This window comes from Zosterops lateralis (assembly GCF_965231275.1).
Source record: "Zosterops lateralis genome assembly, chromosome: 17".
Classification (NCBI taxonomy): domain Eukaryota; kingdom Metazoa; phylum Chordata; class Aves; order Passeriformes; family Zosteropidae; genus Zosterops; species Zosterops lateralis.
This window is the reverse complement of record NC_139777.1, coordinates 7,885,225-7,900,803: the sequence shown is the minus strand read 5'-3', so window position 1 is coordinate 7,900,803 and position 15,579 is coordinate 7,885,225. Positions and strand designations below refer to the sequence as shown.

The window sequence follows — 15,579 nt, the reverse complement described above, 5'->3', positions numbered from 1 at the left end:
GAAAGATGGAAGGGTGGAATAAGGTAGCAAAACCTAAAGCAGGTTTATTTTTATCTGTGTGCTCAAATATGAAATGCTTTTGAAATAAGCCTACAGTAACTCCAATAGCATATTTACTAGTTTCTGAACTTGTCCATCTCAGATGAGCAATTATTATGAAAAGCTGAAATAATTGTACCCAGCGATATGGTTATTGGTGGATATTTCTTCCCTTTCATTCTCTGTTTCTCAATGTGTATCTCTTTGCAATCTGTTTTCCTCTTGTTATTTTTACAAATCTGGTTTATCTGTCTTCACTCAGTTTCAAGATCATATTGGGACAAATCAGTAACAGAAGCCAGGCTGTGGAATGCTAATATAGCCATCTGGAAATGTAGTTATAGTTAGGGAAATACATTCAGACAAAAAAGAAACCCAAGCATCTTGCACTTAAAATATCTGTAGGATGTTGAAAATTCTTTTAGTATAGCTTGTGATTTACACAAGTATTTTAAAGCCTCCTGAGCACATTAACGCTGTTCTGGTTCTTGATAAGAACAGTGCTGAAGACACCAAGCAGCTCTTTCTTTCTACCAATGAATTGACATCATTTAACAGAACGACACAAAGCACTGTCATGGCAACCAGCCTTCTAAAATGATGCTGCTGAATGCTGAATTGATCTGATGAGAAATGTCATTTGAGGAAGTAGAGATGATGTTGTAGCTTTTTGGCAGCTGAAATTGAGAGCCTAGAGAATGTGAAGTTTGGGCAGATTTGTAGTGTTTGGAACAACTGCCTGGCACTGCCAGTGGGTGTTTCTCTGGCTAGAAACTAAACCAGGAGAGTGCTGTCAGTGTCCAGCTCTCCTCAGCTCTTCTGAATGTGGAGCTGTTGAGCAAACCCTGCATTGATGGGCTGGCACAGTTTTTTCACCTTTAGAGAACAGGCTTCTGTTGGAAATTGTGCAGTAACATGGGGAACCTGAAAATGTGTCAGGGTCACTTTTCCCTAAAGAAAAAGAGGAACATTTCTGATAGTTTTGAAGCTTGGATCCTGGTATGTAGATGTGAATCTGTGGTTTTCACCCCTATTAACATATTTAACTGATGAGCATTGGTAATGAGTTCAAAGGCCAATTTTGTAACTTACTGTGAGCTTGGCTGCTGATGTTTGCTGTGAGGAAGTATGAGGTCTCACTACAGAGCAGCAAAGGAAAGGGAACAAACTTGAAGCAGTGAAGTCAACAGAGGGTGACTGAAACGCCAGAAAACCAAAATGTTTGGGGTGCAGTGACAAAATGAGTCAAAACCTACAGCACAGCTCTGCTGTCATCCAATACTCCTTTGCCTTTTGGAAAGATGCCATTTCTCAGAGTTCTTGCTGACAATGGGACATTCAAGGGGCTGTAGTTAAAACATAAAATGAGTGTTATTTGAAGACAAACTGAGGTGAGTGAGAAAATGGAGCTGCTTATCAAGTAAATTTCTCTCCTTTGGAGTTCAGAAGTGAACACAGGTGTCAAGTCACCCTGCATTGTAGTGGTGTTCTTAGAAGAGCTGAGAGGGAGACAAACCCATTTCCTTTACAAGGTGTTAAAAAATCTCCACAAATACAGGATTCTGAGCTGTGTGACCACACAATCAGGGTGCAGGTGTGTGTGGTACTTTCTAGTTATGCTACTTGCTGAGAGAGTTTTGTTTTAATGGCACACTGGAGAAATATCCTCTTTGTTCAATGATGGTATGAACTCACATTGCAGATGGAGGCATTTGTTAACTCTGTGTGTTGGTGAAATGAGCATGGGGGACTATGAGGTTGGTCTAGTAAAACTGGAGGTCAGACTTGTCAAGAATAGTATCAACCTAATTGTATCATAAAATATTGCCTTACAAGGAGATGAGGAAGAAAGAGCAGTGAAATGAATCCATGTTAAAAGTACATACTTTGCCCAAGTGTGTTCTACGAGCTTATAAAATGTGGGCTAATGTAGCTAACATCAATGCACAGCTGTGCTTAGAACCAAAGCCTTTTATGTTTATTGGAAATTCCAGTCTTCTTGTGAGTCTGAAATGTGAGTTACAGTTTCTTCTTGAGGTCTCTTCTGTAACAGATTAGAGTTAGGCAAGCAGTGGCAGAAACCAAGTTTCTCTTTCAAACTCGAAGTAGCAGTGTAGCACAACAGGTTGATTTTAAATACTGAATTTGTTTAGCAATTTATGGGCTAATTAGCTAGCCTTATTGCTAGCTTGCTTGTTTTAGTTGTTATTAGAAGTGATGGGCTCCTTAAAATGAGAAGGAATTGTGTATTGAACAGAACTCCCACAGTGAGAATGGCAAAGAGCAAAGCACATTGCTCCTTTTCCCCACTGTAGTCTGGATGAGTGTTACAGTGTATTTTACAAGTTGGCACAACAGTGTTTTTTAGTATATTCCTATTTTTTTTTTTCCATCCAGATGAGCATTTAGTAGATTAAGCTAACTTTTTCTGTCAGGAATGAGTATTTTGGGAGCTGGAGAATTTGAGTTTTTTCCCCTTAGTTCCAAATCTGACACAACTTTTTAAGCAGGATCCAACTTTCAGGGAAAGCTGGGATTCTGCTTTCTTTGTAGCAGCCTTTTTGATTGGCAAGTAACTGTAGAAATATCCAAACCTGATAGTTATTTTTGAAATTACAGACCAGTATCCCTTTTTTTCAGCCATGGGAACACTGCTGTATGAATGCTTGAAAAAAAATGTCTGCTTTCCTGCTTTATCTTAGCAGTGTTTGTGCATGATGTTGAGCTTGTTGCCCAGTGCTAGCCTTGTTTAGCTGAGTTTCCCTCAGCAGCAATAATGCTTCACAGAAGAGGCCAAGGTCGATGTGCTGTGTGCAGGACTGTTGAGAGGGGCTGTAACACTCTCCTTGTGTTCTTGCAGGCTCAGGGAGGGTATGGGTGCCTAAGAAACTATGTAGCTAAAAATAAGTTTTCATTTATAAGTGATAAATATTTGGGAGCAAACTGCTCAGCTGATCTAGTTGTCATGCAGGTCCTTGTGCTGCAGGAACTGAAACTCCCTATTCCCTGGATTATGCTGCTTTGCTCAGAGGGGCTCCCACTGCCCCCAGGGCTCTGACAGTGCCGACAGTTTGTCCTTTCTAATGCTCTGTTTTCCACTTTTGTTCCCAGCAGCATACGGTTCTCTAAGTGGATGGGTGCTCTGTTTTCTTTGCCCGAGTGGTAACGTTCAAATGCAAAAGCTGGATGCCACAGACCAAGACCTGCGTTAAAACAAACACAAAGTCTGAAGATCGTGTTGTAAAACTGCTTGTTTTATATAATCAATGTTATTCAACTTATAGTGTATCTTTTTAAAATTCTTTTGGTAACACTGTCTTCATACTTACCAATGTGGTTTTATTACCCTTCCTATACCTTTTTATTCAGAAACTGCCAAGAGTACACTGTTTGGACTAGTCATTGTGGTGGGTTTAAGGAATTAATCATTTATCTGCTAGGTTGTTCTGAATGGTTATGTGGTTAATACTAAGACTTTGTGGCCTGTTTACAGTAAACGTATGTGTGTTTGCACAGTATTATAACTCTCACCTGCCATTTTAGGTTATTATGTATCGTATCAGTTTTCCAGAACTTTCTCTGTGCTTTTGTTGCTTTTGAAGCTTCATCTCTGGTGATTTGCATTTGTGTGATGTATGAAAAAATGTGCGAAACGCCGATGATTCACCAGTGATTGGAAAAAGCTGACTTTTCTAAATCGCCGTGCCTTAAAACACCATAAACACTCCACACACCAACAACTTGTGTGGATGCCTCTGGAGGTTTGGCTTCAGCTCTCAAGTATTGATGGCAGAAATTTGTCACAGGCATTTCTATCTGTCAGCTGAGCGATGGCATGTACCGATTTTTTATATATACCATAGCACACTTTTCATTGAAGTTTTGTAATAAATTGTATGAATGTGGAAAACGTTGATTTTCTTTTTGGGGTGATTTTTCTTGTTTTGTTTTATTTTGCCTTTTCAATCTGATGTATGAAATGTTGTAATGGCATTGTGCACAGTGCATATTCAAAGGAATTGTGATGTTTACCCTGGGATATGAAAGTGTTTTCTAAAATTTGTCTACCTGCAAACTGCTTTGATTTAATTTCAGAACAACTTTTAGAATACTTTACCTGTAAGTTAGGTAGCAAAGCTTCGCATCTACTTTTTTTCCAAAGTTCATTAGGCTCCTACTGATGTCTTTAGATGGGTGAATATCTTGAAAAATCTGATCACACACCTTACTTCATAAGTTCATGAATGTTGCTATTTCCTTTACATCACTGCTGAGTTGCAGCTCTCTTCTGCATGCTTTTGTAGTCCTGTGTGTTTTATATATGCACAAGTGAAAATTACTTTCCAAATATGGGATTGAGACACTTTGTCTTCTGTACTAAATTGAGGTGTCTTTCATGTAATGATTACCCCTAATTTTGCTGTCTAGCAATGAGTGTTTAATCCAGATAGGATTCACAAATGATTGGCATCACTGGGATGCATATTTGGCTTGCTTGGAGTTGAACTGCATAATATGGACGTTACATTGTTAGTCCAGTGGCTGCTATAACGAAGTTGAAAGAAGAAATGAAGTGACAGATTTGCATTCACACGAATTTTCTACCATTTCTATGAAGATTTGAATTTAACCATGTCTGCCCAGAGGGCCAAGGTGAGAGATTTAATGGCAAAGTTTTTCTTATAATTTGTTTGCTTTTATTTGCACCTTCCTTGTTGTTTTTCTTGCATCATATTTTACAACCCTCTTAATTATGTGCTGTCCTTTTGTGCTTGTGAAAGTCAGGACAGCCACACCCCTCCTGAGAAACTCAGACTTCAGTTGGAGACCTTAGTTACAAGCTACATTAGCTCTGTGAGCAAAGGTGGTATGAAAGCTTTGCCTTTCAAAGCCAGCCAGGACAATGGGGAAGCACACTATCAAAAGCATCTAGTCTTTAATTTTGTTATAAACAGAGGAGGTTTTTCTCTCTCCTCAGAACAAGGCACCTAAAGTCACTCTCACAGTTCTTGTGTGGGAAGCCTTGGTGAAAAGATTTTTACTTGGGGGTACTGAATACCGTTTGATAGTCTGTACTTTCTTTGGGTTTGTGGATTCCAGATGGAGCATTTTGGCTCAAAATTTGAGATCTATTTTAATAATTGTTCAAGAAAGGCTTGTAGAGCTGTTGATTCCATATGTGAGTACTTTCCTTTCAATGTAGTTTTATTTTTTTTTTTTTTATGCTTTCTACCACTTATTTGATGTTGACTGATGTTAGTTTTCAGTTACATTTGAACTTGGTTTTGTTAAAATACTTAACAGCTTAGTGGGGGAATATATAGTTGTTAAGCCAAGTCTTTGTAGTGTGGAGCTCTCTGGATAGGGGATACTGGTGAGATTCTGCTTTCTGACTCTGCATTTCAACTCCCATAGGTGTTGGCAGTGCCAGGGCCTTGGAAGACAAGTCCCTTTCTTTCTCTGAATTTTATCCTGGCCTTTTCCAGACTGACATTTTCCAGCACTGAGACGAAGTGCCCACATGTAACTTTTTTAATGACTGTTCAGCAGGATCAAAGAGCATTTGACCACACTCCTTTCAGTCTTCATTAGTTTTAAAACGCTGTGGCAGACTATAAAACAACTCATGAAAGGCTGATTGGCTCATTGGTGCCTTTAATTGTGGTGCAGAATCTCTAATGGTCTGTGGCTTTCTAGCATTTAAAAACAAGAAAATTTGCTGACAATTACCTGATTCATTTTTTTCTGATGCTTTGAATCAATGGCTAAAAGCGAACTCAGAGTGAGCTAATGCGGTTTTAAAATGTGTGTACCTCGGATTGCCAAGCCTTGGAAGTATCTCCTTGTTTTGTTATGAGAGATGTTTTGAATAAGAAGGTGGAAGAAATGCCAAGATAAATGCTGTGATGACTACAAGGGTTTGAAAAGTTGGTATTGTGGCATTGGTGTCAGATTTGTTGCCAGGCAGGGCAGTGCCCTTCAGTTATGCAGCCATCACCCTGCCAAGCTTATCCTGTCCCGTGTTCAGAAGAGTTTCAGATCTGATAATTTGCCTGTCCTCGAAATGGGGAAGACATGACCCCTCCCTGCAGCCAGGGAATCAGGTGAAGGAAGGATCTGGGTGTCCTCAGTCTTCACATCCCATTCTCCTTCCTTCTCTGTTGTTGAGTTTTCTATGAGTTGTTCTAATGTCATGTGCAACTGCTGCTTTTCGTTTAAGTTCTCTCTTGCCTCATCTTAAAGAGTTACACTGACAGCTTTTACCTAAAATTACTCCGATATAGCCTCCTTAATTTTTTTAATGGAAAGAGAGCACACATTCCTACTTCACACAACACGGTTGCAGTATGATTCAGGACTTCCCACTGTATTTTGAGATGCTAAATCTGGAAACACGTTTCCTATTTATTCCATTTGTGTTTGGGTTTTGTATATTTTTTAAATACTATATTCCTCCTTCTGGGTGCTGTGTTTCTGTTGGAGAGCACGGAGCGCTGCCTTTTATAGTGTTTAAACCTTCGGGGAGGTGTAGCCCGCCCGGGTGGGGGGGATTATTCTGCACATCAGCCCAGCCCGGCCCGGCGCGGGGCGGGGCGGGGCTGCAGTGGGGATCGCTCCGGGGCCGGTGCCGGCGGGTCCCGTTGCCCTGCCCGGCTCCCGCAGCCCCCGGCCCGGCTGTCACCCGGCGGGGGCGGGCCCGGGGCGGGCTCGGCTCCCGGGATTGGCGGCCCCGGGCGGCCCCGGCCCCTCGGCGGCGGGGGGGCGGCCCCGGCGCTCGCACTCGCTCAGTCCCCCACCCACCCTCGCACACACACACACACACACACACGGGCACGGCTGTCGCTGCGGGGAAGGCACCATGAGCACGGGCTTGCGGTACAAGAGCAAGCTGGTGAACCCAGGTGAGGCGGCGGGGACGCGCGGCCGCTCCGCCCCGCGGTTCGGCGCGTCCCTCTCGCCTCACTGTCTGTCCTTTTCTCTCCCCGCTGCCGCTCCCCGCCGCGGGCATCCCGCGCTGGCCGCGCCGCCCCGCAGAGGAGAAGCAGGTAGGTGTGCTCCCGCCGGGCGCGGCTCTCCGCGGGGATGCGGCGGCTACCTGGGCACAGCGGCTTGGCTGCCTTCATCCGGGAAACGGGCGTTTCCTCATGCCTGCCGCATCCCCCCGGCTTTGGGCTTGGGTTTCTTTTTTGTCGCTGCCTTTGGGTGTGTCGAGCGGGTTGGGATGGAGAAAGGCAGCGCGGAGCTGGCAGAGGCGTTTGGGTATTGGGAGCACGTCTCGCATCCCTCGCCCCTCCGCAGCACAGATGCGCAGACACGGCCCCGCTCCTGCCGCTCCTTGGTGCTGCAGCCCATCGGCACCTCGCAGGCGGCCAGGATTTGGGTGTTAGGAAACATCTGTTTTGCTTTGCGAAGCTAATAGCTATTTGGAGACATGCCTTTGAGTCCTGGAGAGAGAGGAGGGGTGATGCAATCAGATGACATCGGCAGGTTTTTTTGTTGTCTATTTGGTATTTGGAGGCATTTAGGATGTTTGAAAAGAAGAGGAATCCTCTCCTGCAGAGCTTGAATGCTTAGGTGAGGGACTATCAGGGTCTGTGTGTTCCCCAGCACCCATCATCACGGTATAGGGAAGTCTGCTGTAAATGGAAGAGCCTTTCTGTCTCACAAGGGTGGGTGGGGATGGAGGTGATGGTTAACACAGCAGAGCAGTGCATGGGAAGAACCTCATCCATTCCCAGCCTGGCTTACACTTGCCTTTGGGTGCAGCCTTTCTCTGAGGCTCCAATTCTGTATGAAGCAAACACCTTGCCTGCTAAGACCCTAATACTGCACAACCTTTTCAGGCCACAGAAAAGCAAACTAGCTTTGTAGCAGCTTGGGTATTCACCTGGCCATGGCAAGAGCTGGTGTTTCCCTATATAATGCAGACTGGGCATTGTGCATTTTTGTGAGCTGTTGATCACAGTGATGAGAAGAGCAAAGTAAATCTAGGGGTAATAGGATAATGGGATCACCAGATGCATTTTTCCCAAGGTACTTGAAATTTTGCTAGGATTTTGTAGTTATTTGTGAATATTGTAGTTAAGTCTTGTTTTATTTCTGGATGAAAGCAATCCAGAATGTGTTCTGACACTATGAACATCTAGTGTAAGCTGTGAAGTGGGGAGAAGCTTTGTGACCCCCCCAGAACCATGCTGTTCTTCAGTTCATGTTTTTAAATCAAGAGGGAAGCGGGTTATGTATAAGGCTCCTTTCTGTGCATTCCCTGGGGGAAGAAGCGAGGTAGAGATCAGAGCAGGGTTGTAGATATTAGCATAACTCCTGAAGGCTCTTGTCACACTGCATAGGCAAAGTGGGCTGGAGTCTGTGCCCCAAAGAGGCTTGTGTGTGCAGGACAGTGCAGTTCCTGCTGGGGCAGAGGAGTCTTTCCTTCAGTGTGGAGGGGGCGTGTGTGTAACCGCGTGTCTTATGCTCAGTGTAGAGTGGGTCTTGCATGACAGAGCACAGTTCATTATGGATTTGGGCCAGCCCTGTCACTTGTGGATGGAAAGGGGAAACCAAGCTGTGAACACAAAGCAATCTATTAAAGTGAACACGCAAAAGCATAAAATATTTTTATTTAGCATCTATTTAGAGCAGGATTTTTCTTCCTGTGCTGCTTTTTTTCCAGTCTTCTTGCATCTGACAGCAGACAACAATTTAAAGGATTTACTAAAGCTATAGTTCTTGTCTGAATTAATTAAAAAAAAATATTATAAAAGCTATATTTTAATGAATATTTGGGAAATGAAGTGAGCTTCTGAGAGGGTAGTACAAATACATTGCATGTAAATAGGGTTGCCTTTGGGAAAGTCTTAATAATATTCATGACCTACCGAGTCCATAGAATGGAACAATGTGGTGTCAAAGAATGCGTGTTCATCCTCCCTCACAGCATGGTCAGGGCTGATGCATTGTCTGGGTTCAGGGTACTCTGATTTGCAGATTGGGCTCCTAATTACTGCCATTCATCAGGAAAAGATAACGGTAGATTCTCCACCTCTCTGATTTCCAAGGAATGACCTCTAAATTATTGAAGTCAGTGGAGATTTCGTACTGGTCTCTGTGTGCACAGCATCCACCATTCCCAGAGGAAGGGCTGTGGTTTAAGAGCTTGGGCTGATGTGGAGCTCTATGGCAGGTTGCCTGGTGACATCAAGCTCCTCAGTTTTATTATACCTCAGTTCAGCACCTCTTGAAGAGGGATGGTTTCTCTCCTAGCAATTTATTTACCACTGGATCACTAAGAGATTCTCATGGTTGAAGCTGGGTAGGAAATGAAGCAATGACTAATGTCCCTTGTGCAGAGGAGTAGGCCCCATGTGGGGAAACCCAGCAATTTGTCAAGAATTTGACAGGGCAAGTACAGCAGATGGATGCTCTGCCAAAGCCAGAGGTGTTGCTGTGGGAGGAGTAAAGGTGAAAGCTCCCAAGTACCTGGCTAAACTGGAGTGTCCTGGCACACTCCTCCAGAACATGCCAACATACCTCCTAGCTGGTGGTGTTGGCGTGTGTGTGTTTGGGGTGTTACCTTGCTGTGTCTCTGAAGTTGGCTCCTGCTCATTCAGGCTCATGTATCTCATGTTCTTTGAAGTCATTGTTTCTTTTTAAATCAGGAGGATGGGAACTTCTCCTTCCCAAGTTGATCTCTCCCCACCCTATCAACTTGCAAAGTTGTTTGGGTGTGGGAGCAGAGACTATCTGGTGGATCCAGTTCTTTCAGTGGGTTTGAAATTACAGGGCTGTGCCTTTTGCATTCAGCTTAGTCCTTTTTTTCTACTTGAACTTATTTTGAAGTGGTCTGCTTGCCATTAAAAATATATATGGGGGGCTGTATATGGAGAAGATGCTGTGCAAAAGTAGTTTGATTGGAGGAGTGGTTTCAGTGCAAGTCATTGAGAACTGAATTCATTGCCTTTGTGTTTCAGTTTTTGAGGATCTGGGTTTTATATGTTAAAAACTTACATTCAGACTCCTTTGGTTTTTTCTTATAAAAATGGAGCAGAGATTTCTATCATTCCTGGAACAGCAGATATTGCAACAGCAGAGATGTCTTCTATCTAAAATAGCAACTGTGCCAACACAGAACATCATTTTTAAGGTCAACTTTCAACCCCAGCCTTGCCTATCAAAGAGCACTGGCTGGTGGAAATCCCCCAGTTCCCTGTTGAAGTGTGCTGAACTGCCTTCTCCTTTCCTCTGCTGTGCTTTTGGAGAAATAAGCCCAGCTGGGCTACAGGAAAGTGTATCCCCTGAAAGGCTGCACTCTGTATAAAGCTGAGACACCCAGAGTAGTTGTAGATACTGCCTGTCACACTGAGGACAACTCCGGTGCAGGCAGCTGCTGATGACCAAGAACAGATTAAGAGGAGGGAAAAGTGGTGATTCTTTGTGCCTTGAGCTGGTTGAATATGACCTAATGTGACCCTCAATTTCTATGTAGATACTTATGTGGGGGAATTGATTAAGTGAGTTTTGTGAAGCATGTGGAGAGAAGTATCATTGGAGTGGTAGGTTCTCTTGTACAGCAACTGTACAACAAAGACCATAACCAGAGCTTAGTCTTTATAGAATGTCCCCAAAGTCTCTGCTGGAGTAGCTTGGAGGATTTGTACCTGCACTGTTCCTTTGTGGCATTGCCATCTTTAACCTAAATATTTTTCTTACAATAACAATTCTTGTAGTCTTGTGACTAGAGGAATGTTCTTGCTTGTGGAGAAAAGTATGGAACCTGGAAGGAGAACAGACTACCACTGACTCTTTAATTTTCTCAGAATTAAACCAATTATTTTGTAATTGTGATTCTTTGAGTCATTGGGAGTAGCAGTATGAATCTGTGTTCCTGCTCTGTGTCAATTCGGGGTGGTTGTGGTGAGGTGTTGTTTTTTTTTTTCCCTCGGAGAAAGCAAAATTATGTTTGCAGCTGTATAATGGGATATTTCACCACAGCTGGATAGTCTCTCACTGTGTCATAGCTTGCCCTGGGTGAGGCTGTTTCTCTTTGACTCCCCACATTAATGTTCTCTTCCAACCTCTGTGTTTTCCAACCCTGGTCATGCATCCTGGCTACCAAGATGCTCCTGCCAGAAAGGGAGTAGCAAATTAGTCACAGAATCTGGAGGTAAATACTGGAAACACTCTTAAACCAGCACATCCCTGCTTGTTTTTCTGATGTCCCAGTGTATCTTGGCCAGACATAGCATAGGAGTGGAAGCTTTTACTTCTCTGTGAAAAGCCTTGTGTGTTTCATTCATTTTTTTTGGCCCATTTCAAAAGATAATGTTGGTCCCTTGCCCTCCGAGCTGGGCAGAGGCTCCGTGCTCAGAGCAGTGTATTGGGAGCCGTGGGACTGCAGCAGGTCAGGAGGTTCAGCCCTACCTGTCTTTCTGCTGTGCATCTGTCCAAACAGCCTGGCTGCAGGAGGCCCTGTGTCACAGATGGGCTGTGCTGGGCTGGGAAGGGAAGTTCATCCTGGGCACTTTTTTTTTTTTTTTTTTTTTTTTTTTTTTTTTTTTTTTTTTTTTTTTTTTTTAATTCTTCTTTGTCTGCTTGGCTGCTTGGAAAAGGGCTGTAAAAAGAGGTCAGTGCATGGACTTTATGGTGAAACAGAACCACTGGAGAGTTGGGCACAGATTCTGTCTCCTGCTGCTGGTGGTGTCTCTCTTCAATTATTTATGTTCCAAATGGATGAAACAGATGTGAGTGCAGAGCAGGGGAGAGGTTCAGCCCTGTTGGTGCAAGTGCCAATCTGCATCTGCAGTTTATGGAAAGGAGAAGTAAGTGCTTCCTTCACAGGATTTTTGTCACTTCAATTTCCCTGCCCAGCTACTTGTGGGCAACTCCAAAATTCTGCTGCACTTTTGAGAGTTGTACAGGGCTGTTCCAGTGTTCCAGGCACATTAACAAAATGTGTAGGTTCAACAGATGCTAGGGCCTGATCCCTGCTGATGTTAAGGAAGTAGGAACAACTTTCATTTAACCCCAAGAGATGCTGGTGACACTTGTTCAACTGCTGGGTTCCAGATTTCTGGGGCTTTGCAAAAGACAGCTTGCAATTGCAGAGGGGGAAATGTTGCTGCCATTTGAACAAAGGAGAAACACAGTCCCTGGGTGCTTTCAGTCTCCAAAGTCAAGGAGTCTCTTACAGCCACTTACGCTCTCAAAAATGTTACTGGCTTCAGGCTGATGCTGTTCTTCATTTGATGGTTCTAGCAATAAATGTAAGAAGCTTGTGTTATGATAGTTCCCTGGAAAAGTTGAGGAACGGCAAGTTGAGAGAAACAACTGTTGGAGTTCAGTGTCTTCTAGAACCCATGTTGCCCAGTTTCAGTCTAAGGCACTGTTCATTAAATACCCAATGAAATGGACATCTTAGAAATCCAGAGGAGATTCCATCTCAGCCAGCTGGTTGGTTGCTGTGCCAGGCCAGGTGGGTGCCTGCTGTTGTCTCTAGAGATTTGCCAAATTTGTTTAAAATGTTCAGTCCAAAGGGGTTCCCTCTGTTTTGGGACACCCCACAGTGGTGGCCCCTATAATCATGCTGCAGTTACTGCTCATATGTGCTGAAACCAAGTCTGGGGAGCTCAGCTCCATCCTTAATACTTCAGGTACTTCTTGCTGAGATACCTCTTGGCCAAGCTGAGAGGGCTCCTCTCCTATCCCCATTTCTCTTTCAGTTCAAGTGGTCTCTGTGTTACCCTTTCTCCTGTATAGCAGAGCATGAACTGGAGGGTGCATTCCTTGCTTACCTATAGAGTTTTCTTCCCTGACCAACACTATGTGTTTGTCCCCTTCTTGCCCAAGGCAGAGGTTTCCCTGTGACAGTGAAACCACACAGGATAATGTTCTATTCATAGAAGAAATGTGGGGCACCCCTAATACATGTGTGACTTCAGATGTTTGTGAAGGGTATGCAAGTTGTTTCATAGCATACTGGAATAATTCCCACAAGGGCTGGATTTTGTGTGCATGTGTGCATGTCTACAGTGTGGTTAGCCTTGAAGCACAGGAAAAAAATGTTTGTCTGCTGTTACACATTCCTTTTCTCCCAGAGATTTGTCCCTGGAGCTGTGAAGAGGTTTGCAGTCATCTTGTTCCCACAGAAGTGTTCAGGAGCTGGATTTGTGTGTGGTGCTGGGATCAGATGCCAGAACATATGCTCTTCATCAGTATATATGTGTGCTGCTGTTCATCCATGACTTGGCTTTCCAGAAACACTGTTCAGCATGAACAGTGGAAGGCAGCGCTCCACGCTGAGGAGGAAGATTTGGATGTACAGTACTGACCATAGGGGCTGGGCTGCAGGAAGTGGAACAGATCTATTGCTTCTGACTTAAGTAAGAGCTGTCTTTGTTTTAGGACTGAATGGGGTGAATGGGGTAATATTCTTCATTCCTTCTCCTTTGTACTTCCAGTGCATTAGTTGAAATCTGTTACAACCAGCTCTAGACTACAATCCCTTCCCTCAGTCCTCACTCCCTGCCCACAAGGCTGGTGCCCAGCAGCATCACAGCAGCCAAGTGCCGGGGGTGGCTGGAAGGGAGACTGTGCTGAGAAGATGCAGGGACTGTTTTGCTAACAAGCAAAGTTTGGCCAAGTGTTGGCCAAGAGCTGAAGAGGAAGTGAAACCCTGCACAAGCATCTGCATGGGTGTAACGCCAAGAGGGGGAGGAGAATTGTTTAGTTTCTGGCTTGAGTACAACTGTCCACTCCTGAAGTCAAAAGAAATAAGAGAAGTTGAGGCTGAAGTTGAGTTCTGGAAGAGGGATGTAGCTGTGCTGGGCAGGGAAGGACAGGGCAGGGGTGCTCAGGATGGCAGGGACCTCTCTGGATACAGCTGTGGAGCCCTCAGCCTGGTGCCGTGCCATGGCAGCCTGGGCTGAGGGAGGCTCGGGGTTAACACTTGGAAATGTAGCACCGGAGGATCTTGGGCTGTGGTTCATGCAAGCCTGAGGCTCTGTGGAGTGTGAGCCAGTGTAGTTGTAAGTCAGTCAGAGGTGGGAAGCCCTTACTAGAAGTTAACTCCAGTTGTTCACCCAGCTCTTACATCCGGATTGTTTCTGTGCGCAGTGGCTGGTGGCAGTACCAGCCGTGCTCGCCCTGCCCTGACTCCTGCTGGGGAGAGAGGGGCAGCGGTTGCCTGACCCTGCCCGTGCTGTGAGACCGCTGGGTGCCAAGGGCAGGGAGACCTGAGCTTTGTGCAGCTCAGCCCTTTGCTCTTCCGGGGATCTTTGGGAGTGCCCCATTTGTCTTGCAGCTTGTTATCCAGTGTGTCCGGGGTGTGTGTGTGGAGATGGGATAGCCCGTCTCTGCCTGACCCCACCCGAGGCAGTTGGTGCCGTTCTCCCAGAATGACTCCTGGCAGGGAAACTGGGAGCTGAGAGTGCAGGCTGAGCAAATAAACTACAGGATCATGAGTGCTAGCTCCTGGAGACTGGCCATGAGGAGTAAGCCCGTCCCACTGACCTCTGGATGTTCTCAGTGCAGAAGCAAGGAGGGGAAAGAGATCCACTCAGCTTGTGGGAAAAGAGGCTCCAAGGGCTTAACATCTTCCTTCTGCTTTCTGAGAGGCAAAGCCCGTGGCAGTACAGGTGTGGCTCCAATGATTACGTTTCATTTTTCCTTGCAGACCCCTTGTGCATGAAGCTGTGAGAACATGAGAGCACAAGCCAGGCCTTTTACTACTATAGTTTGTATTGCAATTATTTTTAAGGTTACTTCACAAGCGAGTCACTTTGCTTTCAGCTTTTTGTAATGTCTTCTTGCTGTTTCCTCAGTGTGGGAACTATTTTAATCCTTCCTGACGCACTGAGCTCATTCTTGCTGTGATACGTACACTAGTGTAGTCTCTTTAGATCCTGCAGTCTTACATCCACTTTTATTTTCAAGTAAATTACATACTACATTAATTATATATTCAGGTGAAATGTGAGTCACAAAGGCATCTGCCTGCCCTACACACGGTCCCCTTGGCTGTGTTTTCTGTTTGGTTTAAAGCTCTCCTGAGTCTCTGCAAGTCATATGAAATCACTGTAAATGTGGGTAGGCAGTACTGGAAATGCCCATCTAGACCAATAGTAATTTTCCTCTGCTCAAGGCCTGCTGTAAAAAATGTCAGGGAGATTTATGGCTTTTAAGATCCTATAGATTCTCAGAGGTTCCTGCTGCTTAGAGAGTCTGGTGCCAGCTGGGATCAGACAGTAATGGAAGAAGCATCAGAGCCTTCAGAAGCTGGGATTTGCCCTGTTTTGTAGGCAGTGGGCTGAATCAAGGCAGCAGGAGTTAATTCAAGGGATGCAACTGGTCTGCAGCAAAGCCTTGCCATGATTGCACAGGGCCAAGATGAGCAGGGTTGTGTCATTGGGACAATGAGAGATGCTGTCAGGGATGATCTCGTCTCCTGGCAGTTGTTCTTGCAGCCCCGACTCTCAAGAGAGGGTTTCTGTGATGCAGCTGGAGCAGTGCACTGGAGCTGTAGCAAGCAGAAGATAAACTGCTTGT

The 15,579-nt window shown here is 44.8% G+C and overlaps 2 protein-coding genes across 5 annotated transcripts in view; both read left to right on the top strand.

Annotated features, from left to right (window-relative positions):
- Positions 1–3,953, top strand: part of LOC310916328 (septin-2) — a 54,993-nt gene extending 51,040 nt beyond the window's left edge. For 2 of the 3 annotated variants that reach the window (XM_083873794.1, XM_083873792.1), the window contains exon 13: positions 3,154–3,953. The gene's annotated coding sequence lies outside the window, so the exon portion shown is untranslated. Of the gene's footprint in view, positions 1–3,150 lie in introns of all 3 variants that reach the window. The other variant, XM_083873793.1, reaches the window with a different exon arrangement.
- A 2,882-nt stretch (positions 3,954–6,835) lies between these two features.
- The window catches only part of SEPTIN5 (septin 5), a 39,470-nt gene continuing 30,726 nt past the window's right edge, over positions 6,836–15,579 (top strand). Inside the window, exons 1-2 of one of the 2 annotated variants that reach the window (XM_083874126.1) lie at positions 6,836–6,941; positions 7,075–7,085. In XM_083874126.1, coding sequence (XP_083730252.1) covers positions 6,899–6,941; positions 7,075–7,085 — 54 coding nt within the window. In that variant the 5' untranslated portion in view covers positions 6,836–6,898. The remainder of the gene's footprint in view (positions 6,942–7,074; positions 7,086–15,579) is intronic. The other variant, XM_083874128.1, reaches the window with a different exon arrangement.